We start from the raw sequence: 25,540 nt of genomic DNA on the forward strand, positions 1-25,540 counted from the left end.
AAAAGTCAAGGACTTCTCCAAAGGTCAAGTCATGGCTTAAGAAGTCTTGGTGATATTTTAGCTTTTGTATATATACATATTAGCTAGTTCCTAAGATGATTTTCTTGTGTGCTTCCAAGAACTCCTAACAGTGTATGTATCTAAAATGCCTATCAAGCATCTAAGGCCAAACGAAACAACACCTGTCTCCTAGGTCAGGAGATAGATAGCGTTATTTCTTGTGCAATTTAGGGTGAGACCCTCCTTTCTTATACACCCTTACTAACAGATCCCTAACTTTTTACCTACATTCTTAGGAATGTAGACTGAGCACGTAGATCCCCTTTTTGATATACTAACCAATCATTAGCACTCAGTTGACCTCCTCTTTTACCACTCCCATTTTGGATTGTAAAAGAAAGCCTGGTTGTCACTGCCTGAGGAAAATTCTTACCTTTCTTTACGACCCATAAGAATTCAAGCCTGGTGACCTTGCTCTGCCAGAGGACCGCTATTGCTTGGGCTTATGATTTCTGGGAGACTTGGAGAGAATGTAGAGAACTTGAGGATGGAAAACTGAGAGGGATAAGGAGGATTTTGGCCAGAGAGAACTTGTGGATGAGATGGAAGATGAGGAAGAGGCAGGTGGAGAAGTACTAGCTGGGTAAGAACAAGGTGAGAAGGATCTAGATGAGGCAGATTAAGATGAGAGAATTAAGATAGAACTTAGAGGGAACAGTAGATAAAGGTAGAGAGAAACCAGGCAAGAAAGGAGCTAGGTACGAGAACAGAACTGAAGCTGTGTAGATAGGATTTTATCTCAGAGGAATATTAAAGCAAATGGACTAAAGAGCTTGGTGTGCTGAGATTCTATTTCCTGAAAATAGTCGTCGACGTCCGTAGTTTTCTCTCCTGAGCCTCTGGAATGTGTAATATTAAGGCTGGTCCCTCTAATATTATACAAGACTTAGGCTCTTGTTTGGGTATGGCAACACCTATTCTGAAGTCTCCAGCTCTTGCTGCCTAGTGGAACACTATGGTAACTTCTGGTATTCTGAGTCATGCACCCTTCCCACTCCACAGCCTGGGGAGCTGAGATTAAGGGGAGAGCTGGCTTGGCCTGTTGTACACATGCCTGGGGAGAGGCCAGTGATACTCTGTGGCATTTAATAAAGATAGGACTCAACAAAGACAAAAATAAGGACAAGTGCAGGCTCAGCTCATCACGTAGTGGGATAGCTCTACAACATCATCCCAATGGTTGAGGTAGAACCTTCGGGTCCTGGAGTCTGTGTCATGGCTGAGGGCCTCCAAATCTGCAGGAGAAACCACGGAGCTTGCTGTGAAGCTGATGGGCCCAAGGCACCCACAGTCTAGAGGGGAAGGTGATTCCCCACCCCCACCCGAGAAAAGCGTCTCCCACCAGGAAGCTCCCTTAGGGGCCGCGGAAGGCAGGCCTCAGCCACCCGAAGGTCCAAAGGCTCCACTCACTCACAGTTCTTAAGGATGATCACATCGTCCTTTGTCAAGTAGAAACAGAGGTCAGAGAAGTAGTCCTGAAGCAATGCCCCTGGGACAGCCAAGGAGGAGGTTGGCAATAGCAACCCTTGCCCTTCGAGAGCACTGGCCAGCAGGGACAGCCCACCCCCTCACTGACATGGAGCTACGGCCCCTGCAGTAGACCCAGGACATGTGAACCTGACCGTCCACTGTGGCAGCCCGGGTAATGGGACATGGGGGTGGGGGTTTGAAGCAGCTGAGTTGGTACCTACCAATGAACCTCATGGCTGCGCCCTTCAGGGTCTTGTGGGGACTGTCCAGATACATCAAGGCCTGACTGAGAAACTGTTGGTAGTTGCCAAAGTTGCTTTCTATCTGAGAAGAGAAGAGAGGGACTGTGGCCATAATGAGGGTCTATAAGACACCTCACTTCAGGGACATGGCTTTCCTGAGGCACCCCCAGACACTGAACTCCACTTCCAGTGCCTAGGGCCTGGAAGAGAGGTGGGCAGGCACCAGAGTCCCACAAGGGATGTGGAGAGGTAGCTGGTGGTGACGGCCCAGTTCCTTCATTTAGTCCAATAAGGGGAGCCCATAACAAGGATCTGGAAACACCCATATTTGTGGCCCTTGCCAACATCACTCTGGAGACCATCCAGCATGCCTCTGTCCATCCCTGCCTGGTTGTCATCTCACCACAAACCAAAAGCAGATGTCCCACAGCCCCGAGCCACCAGGGTCCCCTGCAAGGCCCATGTCATGAAGTGGGAGAGGCAGGTTCACCACTGACAACTTCTGTACCCCTGCTGCTTCTCTGTTGTTGAGGAAGCAAAATCACCTTCGGGTTTTTGTTGTTGTTGTTGTTGTTGTTGTTTGTGTGTGTGTGTGTGTGTGTGTGTGTGTGTGTGTGTGTGTGTGTGTGTGTGTGTTTTGCGGGGGCACTTCCCTTGGGGTGTGGCTGTCCTGCACTGCAGATCTGACACAAACACCCGCATCATATACAGGATCTGCTGCTCTGTGACCTTCAGTGGCCTCTCCACTTCTAAGTGCCCAGTTCCCTGTCCTTCCTGCTGTGCTTTAAACTTTGGGTCCTGGTGGCGCCTGACACTTAAAGTCAGGACCATGGTGAAACAACTGGAGGCTGCAGTCCTGGGTGTCGCCAAGGCCATGCTTCTATTGTTACTGCCATCAAGATGCATGTGGTACCACTTGCATGGGATGGGTAAGCAGGCCTGGAGCTCAGTGCCCCCACGCTGCCCAAAGACCACCTTGAGATCTTTGCAGCCACAGTTCTAGGCCTGTCCTGAGTGGCCGAACTAGGATCCAGTGAGGCCTGAAGACTGAAGACAGGCCTGACCCACCTTGCCCAAGTGACTTTGGACCTGTCCAAGAGGCTGGGATTGTGGCCCTGACAGCCTAGACCCAATAAGGCAGAAGAACCTGGGGCCGGAGATTAAAGTGGTTGCTAGGTGGCATTTATTACTGGTCTCCCCATACCTGGGCCCTGCCATGTCTGGACTCAGAGACTCAGCTGTGTCTGCCTTAAATCTGCACTGGAACATGATGGGGCACTCCCTCCTCAGAGGCCCCATTAAGGTGGCCTTGGGCACACTCTAGGCACATGGTGGAGACTCTGCCAGCCTTCCTGGACAGCCCATTTCAGAGAACCCGAACTCCATTATGAAGGAAAAATGATCCGCCCAGAGCCTCAGTACTTAAACACCCTCAGGACTGCCTCTCTCAACCCCACATCCCACCCTCAGAACAGTCTGGGGTGACTGAACAGCCACCACCTCTCTGGCCCTAAGCCCTCCCCCAGAAAGGGGCCCACACCTTACCATGTAGACAAAAATGTCATTCGCAGCGCCCAGCCCTTGGCCCCATGCCAGCTTGCTGAACAGCTCCTTCCGGAACTCCCATTTTAACAGGATGGCACAGCGCAGGAAGGTGAACTTGGCCTTCTGAAAGTGGAGAATAGACTGCCTCTGCTTCCACCCATCATCACCCCCCTCATCCCAGACAGACCCCGAGGAGAGGTTTCTGTAGCAGTACCATCTGTGGACTCCTAGGGTCCTGGGCCATGCTGTCGGTGGGGGCACTAGAAGGGAATGCATCACCACAGGGTGGGGTGACCCACTCCCTAAGCCCAGGGTGCTCTGCTCCAATTCACACAGAGCTTCCAGAAAGGCTGCCCAGGCCTCCTTCTGAGGAACCAGCTTGGAGTACCAGCCTCAGAGGGGTGGAGACTTATTCTAAGTTTGGGAAGAGAGCTGTCTTCCCACAGTGGATATGGGCCTAGACCAGGTCTGTTACACGTGAGGCCTTACTCTCAGAAGCCTGGGACCGCTTGTCCCCAAGGGCCAGCAGAAGCCAAGCTTGGTCTGTGAGTAGTGGATAGAGGTTAGGCTAGCTCCACGGAGAAGCAAAGGTAGAGGATGGCCTACAAAACCCAAGGCCTTTTCATGATATAGCTAAGTGTTTCAGGGTCACCCCAGGGAGAGTCGCACAAGGTCCCTCTGGGGGGGTGGGGGGTCATGGCACTAGGCAGGCAGGGTACAAGTAAGGTGTTCCGGTACAGCACATGGTCACACCACTGCCTGGAGAGTGGGAGGTAGAGGTAGAAAGAGCCTGAATGGCAGATTCTTGCAGCTTATTTTAGACGGTAGAGTGGAGGTCTTCAGCCAGAAGAGGCTATACAAGAGCCTGGAGTGATGGGTGGATGGGGGTGAGGAATCTGAAGCGGGTGGCTGAGGAAATACCAGGATGGAGCCCACTCCTTTTCTCCGGCTGCTGGGTTGGCCTCCAAACCCAAACCAAGCCGACTCTGCTGCCCAGGTGGGCTCTCCAGAGTGCTAGCTTCACTCAGAGATCTGAGCCCTCCAAGTCCACCACCTGGGTCTTCCTTTGGCCCTGCTCTCCTAGCTGTCCCAGCTGAGCTGCAGCATACTCACCATGGCCACTTCTGGGCAGGGGTCAGCCATATGGAACAGCAGGGGCACTGCAGCCTGGAAAGCCAGGATCTTGAGGCTCTGATGAAACTTCTTGCCACCATAGTGGATGACATCCCCAAACAGGAAGATGGCGCATTCCCGTACCTTTGCTCTTTCCTGGGGGAGATGGAATTCTCAGGCACGCGACAGGCCAGCCTTCTCCCATGACTTCTGGTTGCCTCGCTTTGGCCCTGCTCAGCTCAAGGACAGCCTACATTGTCCCTAACCTCATAGGCCAGTGTCTACTCAGCCCCTGACTCCCGTTGACTTTTTTTGTCCCGTGGTGTGGTGGTTTGAAAGAAAATGGCCTCCAAAGGGAGTGGCACTATTAGGAGGTGTGGCCTTATTGGAGGAAGTGTGTCACTGTGGGGGCAGGCTTTGAGGTCTCTTTTGCTCAGGCTTCCCTCAGTGTGACAGTCAGTCAGCTTCCTATTGCCTGCAAGATGTAGGACTCTCAGCTAATCCTCCAACACCACATCTTCCTGCGTGCTGCCATGCTTCCCGCCATGATGATAATGGACTGAACCACTGACACTGAGTTAGCCCCGCAATTAAAATGTTTTCCTTGTAAGAGTTGCTGTGGTCATGGTGTCTCTTTATAGCAACAACAACCCTAACTAAGACACATGGCCTTCTCATTTACTCCATTTCCTCGGCTCCACTCATGATCCCCTTCAAACTTTGGCAACCTTCCCTAGATACATTCATTCTTCCTGGTTTCTCACTTCTGGGTTTCTCTGCATGTCCCTGGGCTGACAGCAATCATGCCTCTCCTCCTAGGCAGACCTGACTATTGAATCTGTGACATTCTAGTTTCATGACCCTGGGTGAGGTTCCTTCCTGGTACCAGTTCAGCTTTTGTAAACAGTGACTAACCGTAGTGCCTTTGTCCTTGGGTCGAGGTGGGGGCAGAACCCAGCACCTAAGGGACCTGCCTGATAATGCCAGCATTGCTCCTTCTACTAACCCCGTCATGATTCAGCCTCCTGTCCATGAAAGGCAGAGCCATCTTCTGCCCCAAACTGCCTCCCCTGCTTCCTCCTCGATTCCAGATGTACAGCGGCCACTGGCTGCCTACCTACCCCAACTGGGGCTTACCCTACCTCTCATCTCCCTGTTTCTAATCCCTCTCAGGGGCATATTGTGGTTGTCTTCCTGGGACTGTCAATGCCAAGTTCAAGCCTTCCTCATTCTCAACCTCAACCCCCTGAAGTCACTTGGCCCTGTTCTACAGTATGAGGAGTTCATGTTGCTTTCAAATGAAATCATTGGTTCTGATGGCCTGAGAGCAAAACCCAGTGCCAACACAAACTTCAACTATGCCAGAATCTGTATTCTCAGGTGCCTTCTGGGGATGGTGGAGATACCAGAAGCTGAGTGGTACTGGTTTCTGATTGCTATCTGCAGCCCTGCCCTGCCCTGTTCTGCCGCCCCACCCCCAACCCCCTGCCCAGCTCACATCTGTGAACAGGCTGAGAAGGTGCTGGGCAATCTTGAAGCTGAGAGTCCCGATGCCCTGGACACCCAGACAGTGTAGGAGGTGGCCCATGATCTCCATCAGGCCCACAGGGTCCTTGAACTCAGGCTGTAGGAAGTTGTCCAACAGCTCCATCAACTTACTTCTCAGCAGAGTTACCTGCAGGGAGACCACCACCCTCCGGTGGGACCTTTAACCAGTTTCTGCCAGCTGCCCCAGTGAGGCAGGTACTGGGGCTCCTGGCCTTCTCACAAGGTTAGGTATCTGCCCATCTCTGAGTCAGTGCAGATGAGGAGGAGGTCTGAGTGCTGAAGCTGACATTCCCAGATCCACTCCCTGCCTCCCCTACAGGTTGGACAGTAAAACAGATAAAACCACAAGATGTATCTAGCATAGGCCAAATCTGCATCTGTATCCCAGTCCTGTCATGAGGGCTATGTCAGAACAGCCCTGCTCTGGGAGGGTCAAAAGGGTAGGATGACGGACACTTGACGGGAGGTTATCATATGAGGGACTCTTACCTAGGAGGAGACAAAGGGTCCGGTTCAGAGCCCCATCTAAAGCAATTTAGCAGGGCCAACCAGGCCTGATTGCCTCTATCTACCAGCCCTTGCAAGGAGATACCCTTTAGGACACTTCCCTTGTGCCTAGTCTTCCTTGTGACCCTTCTGGGATGGCGGAGGACCCCTCTCTCAAGCTCCCGCCCCCTCACCTTATTAGGGTGCATCAGAGTGCTGCCCAGCCCCTGCAGGCTCATAGCTCGCACTGTTCGGTTGCGGCTGGAAAGGCCCATGCTCAGGGAGTTGTCTATGGCCTTCCGAGACACGTACTGGAAGACATCTGGGCTGTTGAGAAACTGGGCAGGCGTCGGCACCATCAGCCCACCTGAAAACCTCAGCTGCCAAGGAATCCATCTACCCCGCACCATGATCGTGAGTTAGACATAAAGAAGCACTTCCAACAGCAAGTGCACCTGACAAATGAGTCAGAGACCTGGGAGGGAAGGAAGGTCACCGGGGTGGCTGGGGAAAGGCTGACCTCGGTGATGATGCAGATGCCCACGATGTTGTCTCTCTCTTCAGTGCTCTTCAGGGAGATGAGAGCCTGCCCCAAGACAGCCTTGACCTCGCAGTTATAGTGAGCCATGGCCCTATCACATGCAAGAGGCACACACAAAGTCCCAGAGGGCTTCATCACTGGCCAGACTGCTGAGTCTTGAGTGCAGCATCCAGAGCAGGAAGGGTGGGTCGGGCTGCTAACCATTCTAGACCCTCCCAGGCAGAGGGTGCCCGAGCTGAGGGCTCACCTGGCCAAAAGGGTCACTCCCCTTGTGAAAGTCTCCAACTTCCCAAAGAGCTCCCAGGCCTGGGTCAGCTTGAGGTCAGCAAACACTTCCCAGTACTGGTTGGTCCAAAAGAGGCCCTTGAGTGCTTCCAGGCAGGTTCTGGGCAGGGAGGAACAAGACAGGTGCCTGAAACCTGTTAGCTGCCTCTTACTAGGCTCCCCTTGCTCAGGAGTATCCCTATTGACCAGGTTGGGTACTCTGTCCCATCTCTACCCCACTCCACCCAAAACTGTTTTCTTCTTGGGTCCCCCAGAATCAGCATGGCTCAGTGGGTACAAGGAGGGGATGGCAGCCATCTTGGCTCACCTGCAGGGCCCGTGGGGCTTAGAGGCTATATTGTCTTCCTGGTAGTCAAAGATACCCTGCACCAGATCCATCTCCAGCAGATAGTAGAGCTCTGTGAGGAGTCCCAGAAGGATCCCCGCGAAAGCCCAGCGGACTGTGTTCTTGTACTCTGGGGTGTAGAGGAGCTCATAAATGGTGCCCAGTGCCTGCAGTGGGGGACAGCAACGCCTGAAGAGGGACCCCTGAGCAGAAGAGTGGGGACAGCAGCTACAAAGTCACTCAAGTCCAGGCCTCACTGTCCTCATCTGGCCCCCTGCTGCTCACCATGCAGACCCTCTTGGATAAATCCCTGAAGATCCTTGTGATAGCCCTGAGGCTGAACCAGGAACCCTTGCAGTCTCTGGGGCTGGGCCCTGACCTCCTCCTGCCTTTGCTCAGGCCCCAAGAATGCTTGGCTTCCACACCACTGATGGTGCTTTTCTTGGCTTGGCTCCACCTTCTCATGAGCCAGATCACTCCAAGTGCCCATCCTGCGGGGAGGTCCTTCTCAGACCCTCCTTGATGAGGGCCTCTCCTGGTCCCATTGTTTTGTTTTGTTTTGTCTTTGTCCCTGGCCCTGAGTTTCTGGTGTCTGGCCCCATCCAGCCCTATTTCTTTGGGGTTGGGCTGTGTTGGCCATAGAGTCTCCTGGCTCTCTCCCTAAACCATCTCCTAGCCAGTCCTATGGTACCATTCCACTGCCCCACTTGGTCCTCCCTGAACTGAAAGGTCTCTTTTCAGCAGGGCCAGAGATAAGTGGGTCACTGATAAGTCGGGCCCTTCCAAAGCTTGGGGGAAGTCCAAGTGCTAGCCTCGGCTCCCAGTCAGTGCTGTCAATCTTCACCTCCCACTTCTGCCATGTTTTCTGCTCGGGGATCCCTCTGCCTCCCCTAGATCCTTCTAGGGGCCTCTCATCACTCCTCCATCTCTCTTCACTATTCTTGTTCCCACAGACAGCCACGGCCCAGTGCGTGGTCACTGTGTCTCTGAGTCTTCCCGGGGCAGCCAAGACTTTCTCCTACTTTCCAGTGAGTCTAGGAACCACTTGCTGAGAGCTCACAGGATTTTTCAGTTCTGTTATGGTCTATGCCCACGGAGAAACAAGTGCTGTTAGCAGCAGGGGCCTGCATACAGGTGGCCGGTCCATCAGACACCTAGCAGGACCACGCATGCAGGGTGGGAGATTCATCATGAGCAGGTGAAATGCACGGCCCACCTTCACAAACGACCACAAACCATGATAAAGGCCTGAGGGTGGGGCCCTTGGAGGCAGCACAGGGTCCTCGTGGGAACCCACTGAGGTCCTGGATACTGCTACTGTCACTGAGGGGACCATGCTGGTGGCAAAGCAAAGGGTGCTACTCACCATCAGGGAGACCAGATGGGCCTGATACTTGGACTGGAGGAGCTTCCTGGGTGGCCGCAATTTCAACTTTATGTAGAGCAGGGTTATAACATCACGAGACAAATGGTAGTTGGTAGCCAGAGCCTTCCACAGCAGTAGGATCCACCTGATGAGACAGGGTCTAGGCCACCACTGGGAACACCACTGCGGAGAGACCTCCCACCACTGCTGGCCATGAGCGAGATGTGAGAAAGTGAGCCCCTTGGGAGCAGCCGGCGAGGGGCCCTGAGGTCCGTGTTCTGTGATGCTTCGTTAGACATCTGCACAAGCCTCAGCCTTGCAGTCCCTCTCTCCAGGACCCCAAGCAAATGGCTACCCTCTTGGGAAGTAGGGCAAGCCCCTCAAATGGTCTGAAGAGAAGAGGGGAGCCAGCAGAGCCAGGAACCACGCCAGGTGGCGCTCATGAGTTCCCAATTGCACTGGGATCCCTGTCAAAGGCTGTGTGCTCCGAGCTCGGCCACTGTCCCTGCCACCTCTCACATTGCCAGCTATATGCACATATTCATGAGGTGCTCAGAGCGTGGCCAGCCACCTAAAGACTGACAAGCTTAGGAGCTCCTGACAGGCTTATGGCTATGCTGCTGTTGCCCGTCCACAGCCATGTTCTGGATTAGTCAGGTTTCATTGTCAACAGACTGCCGCTTGGAAGACCCAGGGATATCTAGTGAGGCAGCTAGAATCAAGACGCACTGGGGCTCTGGGATCATCGGGCACCTGTGGATGAGTGGAGGGGTGTCACTGCGCATTTTCACAGCCTCTGACCGGTCTGTGGCTCTGCTTACAGACTGGCCTCTGGTGACTGTGAATCTGAGATGGTTTCTATGCTGATGGCCCTCCTCCTGGGACTGCTGGAGCCCTGTTTGATCCCCAAACACCTTCAGAGCCCCTCAGGCCACAGTCCAGAGTCAGGAAAAAGACAGAACCCTTGAGTGCCTCTTCCTGCCTAGTGTGTTCAATAAATAACTAAGGACTGGGCTGGAGGGCCACCGCATGCCTGGATGATGTCCACATTGGGGTTCCTGGGCCAAAGGAAGACCTACCTCTCTGAGGGATGACATAGAGACAAGACCACCTCCACCACCTCCTGAGTATGCTGGATCCCCAGAGCCATGGTGGCCTTACTTATGGTCTGCTGGATACTCCTGGAGTGGATGTTTGGCAGTTCCTGGAACAGGCCTTGCAAGAGCTCAGCCACCTGCAAGGTGGAATGCAGCTTCAGACAGGGCAAGGCCCTCTGAGTTCCTGGTAGGACTTAGCTTTATGGCTCAGCTCCCAGGCTCCATCTCTGTCTTAAGGAAGGTGGGGTGAATAAGCCAAGAGGAGTACTGTGGTTAACCTGTAAGAGCACCCAAGCAGATGGGGCCTGGCAGTCCCCAAGGGGGAATCTTCAATTTAGTTGGCCAAGCTGAACTGGAGGGCAGTTAGATCTGCCCTTTCCCACAAGCCACCTATGAGGCAGCAGAAGGCGGGCCAGGAATCTGCTGGACAAAGGCAGCTGGCCAGGAGTACATTAGGATCCCACTCATAGGCTGATCGCTCATTGTCTCTTGTGATTACATGTGAATGAATGTATATGGCACATGCTCACACGGGCAGGTACACATAGTCTGAAGGGAGCCACACCCACCCAGCCTCACCTGTTCCTTTCTGAAGCCAGGCTCCTCACACATCATCAGGAGAAGCTGGGCAGCAAGGTCACAGCGGAGGTAGTTATCGCTGCCTAGGTTGTGTACCAGGGTGAGGATCAGTTGTGTGTGCTGCGCCACAGTCAAGTTCTTCTTGAAGGCCTGTGCGGAGCCAACGGTCAGGGGGTGGGGGTGGAGTGGGGTGGGGTGGGGGAACCTCTGGCCAGCAGTGGCTCAGGCCAGGCTGCGAGCTAGGCTCTTACCAGAGAGGGAATGAAGGTTGTATGCACAATCGTGTAAGTACCATGAACACAGGCTTGCAGGGTCCCAAAGGGCCCACCCTGCCCCTGCCCCCAGGCTGCCATGACCTGTAGTTCCCCCACCTTGGGGCCGTAGCTGGGTGGCTGCAAGTGTGCCTGCCATAAGCCCCCAGATGCCTCTTCTCTAAGACTTTCCCTAAGGACAATGGTAGTGAACAGTCTTGCAAAGAGTCCCAGCACCCAGTCCCTGCTGCGTCGGAATGATGACTAACTCCTGCCTGGCCCTAGCCCCTGTCTCGCTTCCCTCTCCCACTGCCCCTGAAAGGTGGGACCTGAACTGCCTGCCATCCACTGTTTCTTAGGAGGGGCCACTGGGACAGTAGACTCAGCCGAATCCGTGGCCCAGGAGACACGAGACGCTGGAAGGTGCCACTGCTTCTGACCCAGTCTGTCTCAGAAGCTGGACCCTCACGTGGAAGGTAGGAAAACTGAGGCTCAGGAAGATGGGATGACCGACGCAGGGCCACCCAACCAGTCATGGGGCTTGAATACAAACCCTGTCCCTCTCTTCTCCATCCAATGTAATAGGCAGGCCAAGCCTGAGAAGACTATAGGAAGGATGTGTCATGGAAGGTCACAGGGAAGGGCTGTCCCTCAAGCTTACCTAGGATGAAGGGGTAGTGCTAAGAACAGAGTGTCCCCAGAAGAGCAAGATAGGCTGGCTGCCCTTGTTCCCAGAGGGATACACAAGTGAGAACCTCTGGCCCATGGTTCAGAGGCCCTATCCAAGCTGAGGCTGGAAGGGAGGTGGTACAGAGACAATTTTCCCGGAAAGAGCAGACGTCCCTCCCATCTTGGTTCTGCCCAACCTGCTTGCCTGCTCAGGTCCCTGGGCGCCTTTAGCCCCATCTGTTCAGGGCTGGAGGTGGAGAGGACGACCCATAGAACCACTGTGCTCTGGAGCCATTGGAGGCCCAGGCCCAGCCTGAGCAACCTCACCTTCACCACGTGGTAGAGTTTTTCCTCCCACTCTCTAGACTTGTTGGTTTCAAAGTGCGTCATCTTGCTCCATTGTGTGGATTCCTCCAACTTCCCTGCGTACGGTGGTGTTCAGACGGGCTGCTGGACCCGGAGGTTGCCCCTCTCCTCCAAGACTCTTGTCCCAGCTCACAGGGAGGCCACCCTGAGCCTCCCCTTCCCCAACCCTGCTCCACTCACCTTTCTGCTGGAACACGAGCTGCATGAGGAGGACGACGCAGTGGTGAGAATGTTGTTGTGTGGACTCATCTTTATCCCACCACAGCAGAGTCAGGAGGCCTATCTGGTGGCCCAGCATGGACGGCACGGCCTCTTCCTGGGGAGAGGGGGAGCAGTGAGCAAAGCCAAGCCTAGCTTCCTTGTGCCACTTCTTGCTCCCATTCCTGTTCTCGGCATCTTGTGGGAGATGCACTGGCTGGGGTTTGAGAGAGACTCCTGTCCCACCCAAGAGGACACTTCACCTCTCTGATCTGTCTTCCCATTGGGAAAAGGCATTTCTGTTTTTAACAATAAGAGACTGGGTATGCCTATCACTTTATTCAGGCATGTGTGTGCAGGTGTGTCTGTCGATTGTGTGTGTGTGTGTGTGTGTGTGTGTGTGTGTGTGTGTATGTGTGTGTGTGTATGTGGTGTGTGACAGAGCAGGAGTGACGATGGCCTCCTGCAATCCTCATAGAGATGATAGGGAGGGCATTCACATCCTCCGAATGTCTGGCCTCTGAGATCTGGAGCGTCACACGGTCGAACGTTCTACACTGGCAGTGAGTCTGTGGGGTTGGAAAGTTGCCTGATGAGGAGTGTGAGGATGAGGGACAGGGGCTTGGGGTAGAGACAGCTTGATCTGCAGAGGTTCTTTCTTCCTGTGTGGGCCGTACTCCTGTCCTCTCAGTCTGCTCCAGGCTTGGAGGAAGACAGCCCACAACACCCTGCGCACTCACAGTCAGCTTAGGACCTTTCGCATCACCCATGAATCCACTGTTTTGTGAAGCCCATGTGGGATGCTTTTTCTGAAGTCTCCAGGATGAGCCTCTCAGCTCCCTGCCAGATCCCAACACCCAGACCAGCATGGTGACCTGAGTGTGCAGCAGCCACCACACACCTGGCCAGCCCACCCCACCTGGAAGCACACATCCCAGTGCAGACTCAGCAGGCACTTCAGTTGGTGACAGGATGTCACCTCACTGCCCCTGCCAGCCCCAGCCTGGATTCCCAAAGCCAACTTTGGAAGGCCCAACTTCACAGTTTCTGGTGAAGCCCTCACCCATCTCAAACCTTGGTCAGGTCTAACTGCCCTGTGAGGACCTTCATGGTCATTTTAATTTCAGTGTTGTAGCTTTAATTTTGATTTCACTTCAAACATATGGAAGAATAGTTGAGAATTTCTGTGTCCTCTGGCCACTGTTCTCCATTAGTTACACTCTGCTCTGTTTGGTTCCCTCTGATCTCCCTCCTTCTGACTGGAGACACTGGGCATTTGACCTCAGACAATCCATTGTCTATTTCATAAGAATGAGGGCACTTATTGACAGACTCACAGTGCAACAGTCACAGTCACAGACATCTAATTCAACATCAGTATCGTCATCTAATCCACAGTCCACATCCAGAGTTCATTGGTTGTCCCAATACAGTCATACTTCACACACAGCACTCCTCACTCACACAGCACTCCTCACTCACACACAGCACTCCTCACTCACACAGCACTCCTCACTCACACAGCACTCCTCACTCACACAGCACTCCTCACTCACACAGCACTCCTCACTCACACAGCACTCCTCACTCACACAGCACTCCTCACTCACACAGCACTCCTCACTCACACAGCACTCCTCACTCACACAGCACTCCTCACTCACACAGCACTCCTCACTCACACACAGCACTCCTCACTCACACAGCACTCCTCACTCACACAGCACTCCTCACTCACACAGCACTCCTCACTCACACAGCACTCCTCACTCACACAGCACTCCTCACTCACACAGCACTCCTCACTCACACAGCACTCCTCACTCACACAGCACTCCTCACTCACACAGCACTCCTCACTCACACAGCACTCCTCACACATCCAACACGCTGCACACGAACTACTCCTCACATATCCAACACGCTGCACACGAACTACTCCTCCCATATACATAACACTCCTAACACACACACACACACACACACACACACACACACACACACACACACAGAGAGAGAGAGAGAGAGAGAAAGAGTACTCATCAGTCATACAACACTCCTCACACAGAACATTCTTCACACACACATTTTTCACATATATAACACTACTCACATACACAACACTCACATCACATTTACAACATACCTCCTTGTGCATACCTCACATGCATACACCCCTGATACACATACCTTGCAAACACACCACACAGAGCTCAGTGAATGCTGAAGTATGCACATATCTACATCCATGAGTATTAAGAGTTCAACAGCTCCAACTCCAGTACAGAGCCACATTCTGTTACTCTCTGATGGAGGTCCTGGTCCATTCCTAGGAGACCCTCCATGCCTTCTGTCATTTGTAAGTCTCTGAAATTGTTTCAGAATATTTAGAATACTGCATAGAGTAAAATTTCAAACCAAAATTACTGCAAAAACCAAACTACAGAATTGTTGTCGGTTTTATGGTAATTTTATTTAAGAGTACAGTCACAAGGAGGTTACAAATGTTAAGTGCAAAACTCAATAGTTTTGGAAATTTCAATAGATTCATCCTCCTTCTGCTGCTGTGCCTGAGGCTGGGTGATGAGTAAAGAAGCTTATTTAGCTCACAGTGCTGGATGCTAGGAAGTCTAGCTTCAGACGGGGGCTTCTGGACAGGGCCTCTAACTGCATGGCTGTGTGCTGGATGACACACAGCAGGAGTGCATGTCAGAACAGGATGTGGATGACAAAGGAGACATCAGTCTCTCAAGCTCTCACCCATTCCTAAGAGAGTCCAGCTTCAAGATAAAAACATAATTCTCTCTGGCAGGCCTCACCTCCCAACATCTTTATTAATTTCCACACTCCAACACACCACCAACACGCCCTCCCCATTCCGGGTGTGCCTGTGAGAACACTCCCCATCATGTTTCCTGGACCGCCTCACAGCGGGTCCTGCCTGCCAAAGCAATCACTCTTCTCGTGGGTCTGTTTCTCTGCTGTATCCTTGCGGTCCACCCTTGTGGTTGCTGTGTGAATGGCTGGCTAGATGTCGCCACAGGTTGCTTGCCTGTTCTTATTACTGGACATCTGCAGGGCTCCCAGCTTGGCTCCAGCATGAACAAAACCATATAGGTATTCTTGCATAAATCTTTTTTATATATATAAATGCTCACTCCTCTTGGGTAAATACCTAGGATCAACCTGTGTGGTTAGGGCATAAGTATGTGTTTAACTTTCAAAAAAAAAAAAAAACTGCCGGAAGTTCTGCCAGGCAGTTTTAACATCCTACATTCCCACCGGCTGTGTGAGACATTTCCGGGACTCCATATCTTGGCCAACACTTGCTGTTCCCAGCCTTTAATTTTACCCTTCCAGTGGGTGTGTGGCGGTACCTCATGGTGGTTTTATTTGCATTTCCTTTATGACCAGTTATGTGGGGGCACATTCATTTTCATGGCCTCTGCAAAGTCTCTTTTTGTCTGTTGCCCATTTTAAGGGCTGGTTAGCTTTTCACCAAGTTATAGCTGATCACATTTTCTGGACACAAGTCCTCTGTGAGATACGCACACTGCACACATTTCTTGCCCGTCACAAAAGTTCCTCATTTTGATGAGGTCCACTCTATCAATTTTGTTTTTTTAGATGGGGTCTTGCATAGCCCAGGCTGGCTGCAAACTCAATATGTAGCCAAGGATGACCTTGAACCTCTGACTTTCCTGCCTCCACCTCCCGAGTTCTGGGATTGCAGCATGTACCATCACACCCTTTTCATGTAGTGGTGGGGATCCAACCTAGGACTGGTGCTAGGCAAGTGCTCTACGTACAGACCCAGCCCATTGTATCCATGTTTTATTTGTAGCTACGGCCTTCTGAATGCTGTCCGGGCCATCTGCCTGCCCTTCCTTTATGAGGAGGGTCTGTCTTCTTCTAGAGACCAGGAAGTTCTCAGATTCCATCTTGTCATCCTGACCCGTTTTTCCCTCCTTCTCCCTTTTTCCTCGCCCCGCTCCTTCCTGACAGGGTTTCACTACACAGCTCATGCTGGCCTCATGCAATCCCCCCACCTCTTTGCTGAGTGCTAAGGCGACCACACCTGGCCAGTTCGAAGCCTGCGACAGTTTTCCGGAGGTGTGGGGTGGTGGCTGAGGCCCACTGCCCTAAGGAACTTGGCCTTGTCTCAGTCCTTCCCATCCAAGCCTGATGCCTCCATGTGAAGCAGCTGGACCATGAGAGCCCCAGGGGTGGGGTGACTCTCTTCCTCTCAGCTGCTCCATTCTCAGATCTCAGATTAGCTGTTTCCACATTTGTTTGAGGCATGGGTTCTCCACACAGCAGCTTCCTTGTCCAGACCCAGGCTATTCCCTCAGGGCCCCTCCGCTCTCCTCATTTCTTCAATCTCTGCCCTCTGTTGCTTGTGGTCTTGGCGTGGGGATTTCCTCGGGCCATCCTGCTAAATTGTAGCCACAGTCCCCAGCCTGAGGGCTCTGAGAGTGCCTATGGCAAGACTCCCCCACGCTCCTGGATGTTAACCTCCATTCCCCCCATCAGGTGCTCCCCGAGGCTTTGGGGTGTAGGAAACTCACAGCAAGCTTCAAAGAGTCCACCACATACTGTAGAAGCAGGAAGATGGATTGCACAGCCCGACAGCGCTCATGGCTCTTGTCAGATTTCAGCCAGTGCTCTGTGTGCTGGGAGGAGTAGAGCAGAGCATGAGAATCTGTGCCCAGAGACCCCGTCACACCCAGCTCAAGATCAGCCCAGAGTAGGGCCGCCCGCCAAGAAAGGTGACAGCCACCCAGCCAGACCATTGGCCTCCTTGCCTGTCCATCAGTCTACTCCTTCAGCTCTGGGATACCTTACAGGTTTGGGCCATCTGAGAGACAGGGAAAACGCAAGCAGCCTTCCTATTCTGACACAGTCAGCTCAAGTCTCCTGACACCAGCCAAACAATCCTACTGTAGACCCCAGCAGGGCATCCTTCAACTCAGCTAAACTCCAATAGTCTGCCTGGGAGTCATGTCAGATCCCAAGAGATTCCTGATTCTGGAGCCCGTCGTCAGCCCCAACTGTGGCTCATGTTTCCGTCCAACCCACTATAAATCACATTAGTCCACCTTTCCTTACTATAATAAAGTGCCCAAAGCAGACTACTTTACAAGGAGGTTTATAGCGGTGCATGGCTCTGGAGGCCTTAGTGTGATGATGGCCTTGGTGACAGTCCTAGGGTATTAAGGGGCACCACATCTTAGAGACAGGAAACACATATCTGCCCATTTCTTCCAGTCTCCCTCCATTTCTAATAAAGCCTGTCACAGGTATGCTCACTGTTAGAGCACTTACCTAGGATGTTGAAGGTCTGTGTATAAGGGCCTGGGTTCAGTCCTTACCTCGTATCATGTGTATGTACACACACACACACACACACACACACACACACACACACACACACACTGCCCTCACCATCTCTCTAGTAGCACAGGCTGGGGCTGGGGCTGGGGCTGGGGCTCAGACTGGGACTGGGGCTGGGGCTGGGGCTGGGGTTCAGACTGGGACTGGGGGTGGGGCTGGGACTGGAATCCCTACTCTCCTGGTTCACAGGCCTCACCTGCAGGAGGAAGCAGACCTCATCCATGCTCGGGTTCTCAGAGATGAAGTTCTGGAGGAGCAGGTCCAAGGCACGTATTGTCTTCTTGTACAGCACCTGGCAAGCAACAGGGACAGCTGGCGTCACATAGCAGGTCACCTCACGGTCTCCCCAGCTCCTCTATGAGGGCTGAAAGGTATCTGCTTCCTTGGGTCCAACACTGGCAGATGAGGCTGACCATGCCATTTGGTGGCATCTGGAATAGTGAGACATGCCTCCACACTTTTCATAGAGGAGCTGTGCTGTGAGCATACAGGTCTCTTTAGCTGCTCAGGCACGTCCCCTCCAGCTCTGCTCGACCCTCTCCTGAAGCCACTGATGATGCCTACTACTCCGCTCTCTTTCCTGTTGACCGGTTGTTTTTCCAAGAAGGACCTTTGACTAATGTGTCAGCCATTGAAAACTTAGCAGATACAATAGAAACACTTGTTTGGTTTGATTGTTTGGTTGGTTTTTTTGAGACAGAGTTTCTCTGTGTAGCCCTGGCTGTCCTGGAACTTGTAGACCAAGCTGGCTTCAAACTCAGAGATCTGCCTGCCTCTGCCTCCTGAGTGCTGGGATTAAAGGTATGAGCTATCACTACCTGGCTTTTTTCCCCATATTTTTGATAATGGTTAAAAGAAAAGGAAATGGTTCTAGATGAGAAGAATCTTTAGATGATAATCTTGTCTCAAAGTGAAGGATAGTTCCAAAATGGAAATAAAACCGGAAAATATCAACACAAATGCATCTGGAAGGCCCAAGTATGTCACTGAAAGGAGTCAAGAATTCCTCACAGCTAACACTGTCCACTGTGAAAGCTTTTGGCATAGAGGCAATACTCTTATGTGGAGATATTTCAAATGAGAATATTAAAATAGCAATGAACACACTTAAGACTAAGCAGATCTAAGGATGGTCTTACTCCTTTCCCAAATGTAAACTTACAATATTCTAGAAATCTCAGAAGCAAGATAGGAGACTCCATTTCCAGTGAAAAATATAGCTTGGCCCCCTTGTGTAACCCTCGAAACCCATGATCTCACCCTATCAGACTGCAGCCCTATCCACTTCCGGAAGCACCTTAGAATCTCATTTACCAAAAAGAGGGCATGGAGGGTTCTTCGTAACCCTTTGAAATGGAGCTTGAGAGCCACGGATGTCATTTGTGTGCCCATAGCTAAGATATTTAAGGCTGACTTCATCACACTTGGGTGTGTCTTTTCCTTTCTTTGGGTGCCTCTATTTCTCTCATCCCCATGTTAAGTCTATGTTAAACTCTCTTCCTAAGAAAGTCCACCTCTGCTTCAAACTGGACCGTCCTAAAATTTTCTGTACAAAGTCATGAATGTTGGCATTCCCTGAGTACATGTCCCTGTAAGGAATTCCTCAGGTCTCTGAAGGGAGCAGCATAGAATGCTGTCTCTCCAAGGCCCCACTCCCACTGATGAGCAACGGCATCATTTACTTGGTTGTAGTACCCAAATAGCCAACATAAGCAACTTCAAGATTTGTTCTCGCCAAGAGCTCAGCTCATACAGTGCATCACAGTGTCAAGGCATGGTGGGAAGGCATGGTGACCCTAGCTGCTTGGGCTGTGGTGGCAGGATCTTGCCACACACCTTCTCATGTGACTCAGAGCAAAGAGAACACTCAGGCTGGAAGCAGGGCCAGACACACCACAGTGACCCGCTTTCTCCAAAGCAATACCATCAGCTGGAGACTTAAGTATTCAGACACATGGGCTTGTGGGGGATGTCTGACATTCAAACCTTGTGCTTGAAGCCTCCAGAGCTGTGGGTAGCAGTGTTCTGTTCTTTACAGCTATGGTACTTCCTTTCGGCTGCCCCCACAAAACACAAAACTGAACCCTCAAAATACAAAACTTCCAGCAGAAAACCCAGGCAATTTTTGTGGCCCTAGGTCAAACTTCCTAGACATCCCGTCCACAGCACAGGCCAGAATGGAAAAAAAAAATGTAGGATTATTCTAACCAGTAGCAACTGTCTTCGAAAGACACAACCCAGAGAAAAGATTTTCAAGTGCAGACTAGAGGCTCACATCCAAAGTGTAAGAGGAGCTTTAAAACTGGATAGTCGGGCCGGCAAGATGGCTCGGGGCACAAAGGCCCTTGTTGTCAAACCTGGAGGCTTAGATCCCTAATGATGGAAGGAGAGAAACAATTTCCACAAGTTTTCTTCTGATCTCCACATGCGCACCACAGCACAGACAGACAGACAAACACACACACAGAGGCTCACACAGACACATAGACGCACAGAGACACACAGACACAGACAGCTACACACACACATACACAAATAAAAAGTAGTTTTTTAAAACCTACATAGTAGTCCATTTCTAAGTTAGTTGTGAGAGCTGAACAAACATTTCACCCAAGTTGAGCACATGACAAAGTACTCATCCCAATGGCCAGCATGAAGGTGACGATGAATCCAAGCTACAGCCAGCTGCCAGAAATCCTTTGGTGCCATGGCAGATGGTCCCCGCTGAACTCCATAGGAATGGCTGCTGCTTCCCTTGTGACCTCATGGGGGTAAGCTTCCCTTGGGACTCATCATCTTCCTCTGTTCCCTGGGCTCTCCTAGCATGGCTCTAGAACCATCCACAAGACAATGCCTCATGTGCGCTCTGGGAGCCTAGCGCAAGACCACAGTTCAGCTCCCCGTGTCCACCTGGCCTCTCCAGCTAACCTGGCTCAGGGCCAGGAAACAAAACTTGAGAGGCTTTGTTTCTTGCCTTGCTGTTTCTGCTGAGCAGAACTTAGCCACCCTCAGAGCCATGCTAGTCAGGGGGCTTCTTTCCAGAGCAGGCTCCGTGCCAGCAACACTGTATCCTCTCTTAACTTCCTGTGGACAGAGCTGGCCTGGCCTGCTTTGGATATGACCTTGGTACATACTTGGGTCCCGGAATGGAACATGGCCTAGCTGTGTGCTGAGTGCCAGCCAGAGTGATCAATCAGAGGCATGTGAGTGACAGCCAGCCTTGGCCCTGCTTCAGCTCCCCTGGAGACTGGGTCTGGGGCATGATAGCCTGAGACAGCAGGTAGACCTGCACAGCCAAGGACCAGGATGCATCCCAGCGCTTGGAGAGTATTTGTCAGCTCACTAGAAGTCAGTGAGTACAAGGTACAGGAAGGCTCACTTCAGAGAATTCTGCCAGAGCAGCACTGAGACCAGGGTCTCATTTGAGCAGAAAACCCCCAAAGGTCCTGAGCTTTCTAAGGTTGAAGTGAACCTGTGCTCCAGACAAGGTGGATCTAAACCCAGTCAGAGCTCCTCTTTCTGCCAATGACCAAGCAAAGCTAACCCTTAGCCCAGCACCAGGAACCCACACCCCTGGGAGGAAGACATGCCAAGCCTAGGGTATCACCATGATATCTGGGGCTCGCTCCAGTGAAGGTGAACCACTCTTCAAGGCCTCGGGAGAGGGAAGCTTGTACACGCTGTGCAGGCAAGTCTTCAGGACCTGGGACTTGAGCAGGGGCGTGAGTCTGGGTCGCAGGTTACTGCAAAAGAACAAAGTGATGGGCTGGGGTACAGGCCCAGCCCAAGGGACTCCCAGCGAGGACAATACCAGGAGAATTAGGATATGAAAGTAGACATTGTCTCGACTCAGTGGAATGAGAAGGGCCCGCACAATAGGGGCTGTGGTGAGCTGTCCTAAATCATTGGCACTTGCTTGGGGGAAACCTAGACACTTTTCAGGGTCAGAATCAAAGCTATGAATAGGTCAAGTCAGAACATAGAGTTAAATCAGGATCCAAGGGGGAAAAGCTAGGCTTCATGTATGACTCGGGTTAGGGCCCAGTCTATGCTCAGGACTGTGGTTCAGTGTGTGACTATGGGCAGGGCTTAGTTTTTGCCAGTACTAACAATCTATCTTGGCTACAAAAGAAAGCAAACTTAAGCTCTTAGGCAGAACATGCAGGGCCTCAGCACATCCAATATTCCGGTGTCCCCTCGGGCCCCAGCCCTTCACACACTGACTGCCACCACAAACTCAGGACTCTGCCTGTCTTCCTTCCCGTGCCCTAGGAGAGTTACCTCAGGCCCACGATGACCAGTATGACCTTCTGCCGGGAGAAGGTGGTCAGGAAGTTGGGCTCCTTCTGGAGGATGCCCTGGAGGGTAGAGGGGCAACTGTGGCAGCAGCCTCTGGCTGGCCACCCGGGTCCTTGGGAGCACCCACTGTGGACCCCAGTGTCACTTACCAGGAGGCACTGGACAAGCTCTGGTATTTGGGTGAACTTGTACCTCTGGGCCCCATGCTCGTCCCGGAGCGATCTAGTGAGCAGGATGGCCGCAGATAGGAAGCTTGACTGCAGGATCTCATCCTGTCCCCCACAGATGGGCCAAAGGTGAAGTCAGGGGACACTTCCCTAAAATCCTGTCATATAACCCAAGCAGCCACCTTGATCAGGGGATCAGCATAGTGTGTACCTCACATACACAACACATACAGACACCCCCCCACACACACACACAACATACACAACACACCTCATACACACAGGACACAACAACCCTACTCACATATACACACACAACTTCTCTGACTATAGAGGAAGCTGAGTACAGGATTCCCTTCTCCCTAGGCCAGCCTTACCACCTTGGACTGACACAGCCTTATCTCAGCTACCTGTAGCCAGAGCACTAGACCCAGGAGCGCAAAAAGCAGACCCTGAGTGAGCTCTGTTCCTAAGACCCCCAGGATGTCCTATGTGTACTCCTTCAGTGACTGGCAAGTTAACCCAGGTGGCTCTGTCCACCCTGCCCTTCTATGGAGAGGTGGGGAGGGCCTCACACAGGGGCCACAGGAGTAATAGTACACCATCCTTGAGGCGATGTTGTCCACCCAGGGCAGGATGTCCTTCTTGGTATGTTTGGCTATCTGCCCATAGCACAGCAGGGAGGTGCTGCTGACCCATTTCCATCGAAGGTGGTTGTCTGATGGCTGTGGGCGGGTGAGAGCTAGGCTGAGGAGCTCCAGGCTTTCAGCCCTCCCAGCCCACACTTCCCTCCTGCCAACAAGAAAGTTAATAGCCTCTGTACTGACTGAGGGTAAAGGTCAGCAGTATCCCTCCTTCACAGGGCCAGGTCAAGGGCTGCCACCAGCCCTCCTATCTAGGAAGCCCCTCTAAGCTGGTTTCCTAGGCAAGCCTTCTCCTTTGAGATTCTCTTGTAGATTCTTTCCAGCATAGCTACTAGGGTTAGAACTGGGTTGGAAAATGGAGCTGCTCAGTGTACCTACTGGGCTCAGGGTGGGCCAGCGAGAACTTGAGGCCCAAGCCTGGCACAGCCCTCAAAGTCCTGGGGGGTTCTTGGCCCCAAATCCTTAGCTCCATTGTCTCCACTCCTGAGGTCCTGGGGAGAGGACTCCTATGAAGCATGGGCATAGAGTAGGTACTTCATCTATCCTGTTCCCAACACCAGCCCCTAAGGGAAACGGGCCAGGAGGGAGCCCTGGTATCACCAATGGGCATATGGAGGCTGTCACCCTCTCTGTCCAATGCTGCCCTATTCCACATGCTCCAATACTCAGGACCTCCCTACCTGGCTGTCTGGGGACACGGTGGCTGAACGCAGGAACTTGGTGCGGCCCAGGTGCTCCAGCAGGGCCCATACCTCTTGCAAGTGCTTGGTGGAGGCCAGGCCCACAGCCAGCGCAATGCCCTGTGTACCAGAGGGCCCTGTGAGGCAGCCCACAAGTGACAGGGCGGCTCTCTGGGGGCGGTCCTGCCAGTGTTGCCTCTTAGGTACTGGGCTGGTGGAAAGCCGGCAATGTGTCCCATGCAGTGAGAGCCACACAAGACCACAGTGATGTTGAATGGGGCATGGGGCTGGGAACCGGTAAGGAGGCACGAGGCAATAGCCTGGGAGCGCCGACCCACCTCCCGCTGGCTGGAGTGCTGGTGGGACAGCTCCAGGAGGCTGGCCAAGTGGCACTGAACCTGCTCCTCGCTGGGGCACTCACGCAGGATCAGCCCGTAGAGGTGGAAGAGGACGGCCTGGGGCAGGGCAGGGTAATACTGCTCAGAACTTCACCCATCTGAGCATAGCAGGGCTGTGTGGTCAGACCCACTCCTTCCCCAAGAGGGAGCCCTTTCTCCTCCCGCTGTGGGGGACAAAGCAAGGGAGGTCCCTGTCCTGTAGGGCTAAAGCAGCTGCATGCAGGCTGCCCGTGGGGCACTGACCTTATCAGCAGCCTCCTTGGGGTCCAGGCTGAGGAACTCTAGGAGCTTCTTCACAGAGGCATCCATGTGGGACTCCTGCTTTTCCCAGAGCTGTGGGTAGATGTTACTCAGGCCCTGCCTATCCCTACCCAACTGCAAGGGCAAGACAGATTCTAGAGCCAACGGGACAGTTGGAGCCCTCCCACGACCCTGAGTGGGTAGAGGGCAGCCTGCTCTCAGATGGGTGAGGAAAAGGGAAAGTGAAAGTCCCTTCAGGAACCAGAGACTCAATCCTAAGTAAGTCTGGCCATGCCCACCTCTCCCTTGGTGCCCCCAAGACCCTTAGGACAGAGGCTGGCGTTCCTAGCAGACACAGTCCTGTGGGCACCTGGGCATGCTCCCTGCTTATTGTGCTTCTATGTTGACCCCCTGGGCCTTTGCCCATCCTGTTCTGACCAGATGGTTTCCATCTCCACCTGAGCTCAGGTTCCCAGTCACCACACCCAGTTGTGAGGGCTTGGGTAGCCTCCCTCCGTGAGCACACAGGCAGCTGCAACCCTTAAAGAACGTGTCACTTTGATTGGCCCAGGGGAGTGGAGGTCCTAAAGATTAAAGTACATTTATTTTTCTTTTTGTTTTTTTCAAGACAGGGTTTCTCTGTGTAGCCCTGGCTCTCCTGGAACTTGCTCTGTAGACCAAGCTGGCCTCGAACTCAGAGATCTGCCTGCCTCTGCCTCCTGAGTGCTGGGATTATAGGCATGTGCCACCACCACCCGGCTAAAGTGCAATTTTATTGTCAGGAACCAGGAATGGCCCCACATATCCCAAGAGCTCAACCACTCCCGGTGTTATCTCTGGCCTTCAAGCTGGCATTAGAGGATAGGGGACTTCCGGGTCAGTCCTGCAACCCCCTGCCATGAAGACGTTCAGAGTAGGCATGGGCCTGGGGATGCATTGGCCATCCCTGGTAGGAGGAGACCCTGGGTGGACTCTGTGCCTTCCCACCAGTAGGTGGGAAGTAAGACAGCCACGCCAACTCCCTGAATTCCTCCAGCACCTTCCCATAGAGGGTTAGGAGCTTCATGGGTAGCCAAGACTTGCGGGAGTCTAGGGTAGTTGATGAGTTCAATGTGATGGCTTGGGATAGGTCCTGGAGGGTGCCTTGACTTCCTCCCAAGCCCCATGAATCTCTAACCCAGTGAGGAGCATCAGTCTCTCTGATCCTACCTGGTTGTGCTCCTCTAGGAAATTGCAGATGGTGTCCAGAGCCAGGCCCTGCTCCGTGATCATCATGTTCTTGATCTTACTGACCACCATGTCCTCCCAGGGTGGGAGGATATTCAAGCACTCTCCCAAGAGCCCTGAATCCAAGTTATCTATGGAGATCCCAGAAGCAAAGAGGCAGCACCGGTCCCCAAGACTTGAGGACCAATAACCTTCCTGAGCTGGTGAGAAGGACTCTGCTAGAGACCCCAGGCCCACCCAGCACCTGCCTGCCAGCTCCCTGCTTGGCACACTGAAAGGACACACTATGGAGGCAGACTTGCCTCCACCAACACAGACACATCAAGGAGGCCTGGTGGCCAGCTCAGAGT

The 25,540-nt window shown here is 52.8% G+C and overlaps 1 protein-coding gene across 1 annotated transcript; it reads right to left on the reverse strand.

Annotated features, from left to right (window-relative positions):
• Nucleotides 1–1,194: 1,194 nt before the first annotated feature.
• On the reverse strand, nucleotides 1,195–25,311 carry LOC128117226 (maestro heat-like repeat family member 5). Its single transcript, XM_052749213.1, has 24 exons — nucleotides 25,173–25,311; nucleotides 23,967–24,056; nucleotides 23,664–23,780; nucleotides 23,326–23,445; nucleotides 21,984–22,106; nucleotides 21,817–21,893; nucleotides 21,143–21,278; nucleotides 17,732–17,827; nucleotides 16,710–16,814; nucleotides 12,124–12,259; nucleotides 11,905–11,999; nucleotides 10,658–10,807; nucleotides 10,061–10,215; nucleotides 8,982–9,126; nucleotides 7,598–7,782; nucleotides 7,253–7,390; nucleotides 6,985–7,096; nucleotides 6,659–6,802; nucleotides 5,929–6,105; nucleotides 4,431–4,586; nucleotides 3,318–3,440; nucleotides 1,752–1,854; nucleotides 1,475–1,549; nucleotides 1,195–1,295 (listed from the first exon to the last, which is right to left on the reverse strand). The coding sequence occupies exons 1-24, from the start codon at nucleotides 25,260–25,262 to the stop codon at nucleotides 1,195–1,197; spliced, it is 2,949 nt and encodes a 982-aa protein (XP_052605173.1). The 5' UTR covers nucleotides 25,263–25,311.
• Between the last annotated feature and the right edge of the window lie 229 nt (nucleotides 25,312–25,540).

The sequence above is a fragment of the Peromyscus californicus genome, unplaced genomic scaffold (assembly GCF_007827085.1).
Source record: "Peromyscus californicus insignis strain IS unplaced genomic scaffold, ASM782708v3 Scaffold_20__1_contigs__length_68692818, whole genome shotgun sequence".
NCBI lineage: Eukaryota > Metazoa > Chordata > Mammalia > Rodentia > Cricetidae > Peromyscus > Peromyscus californicus.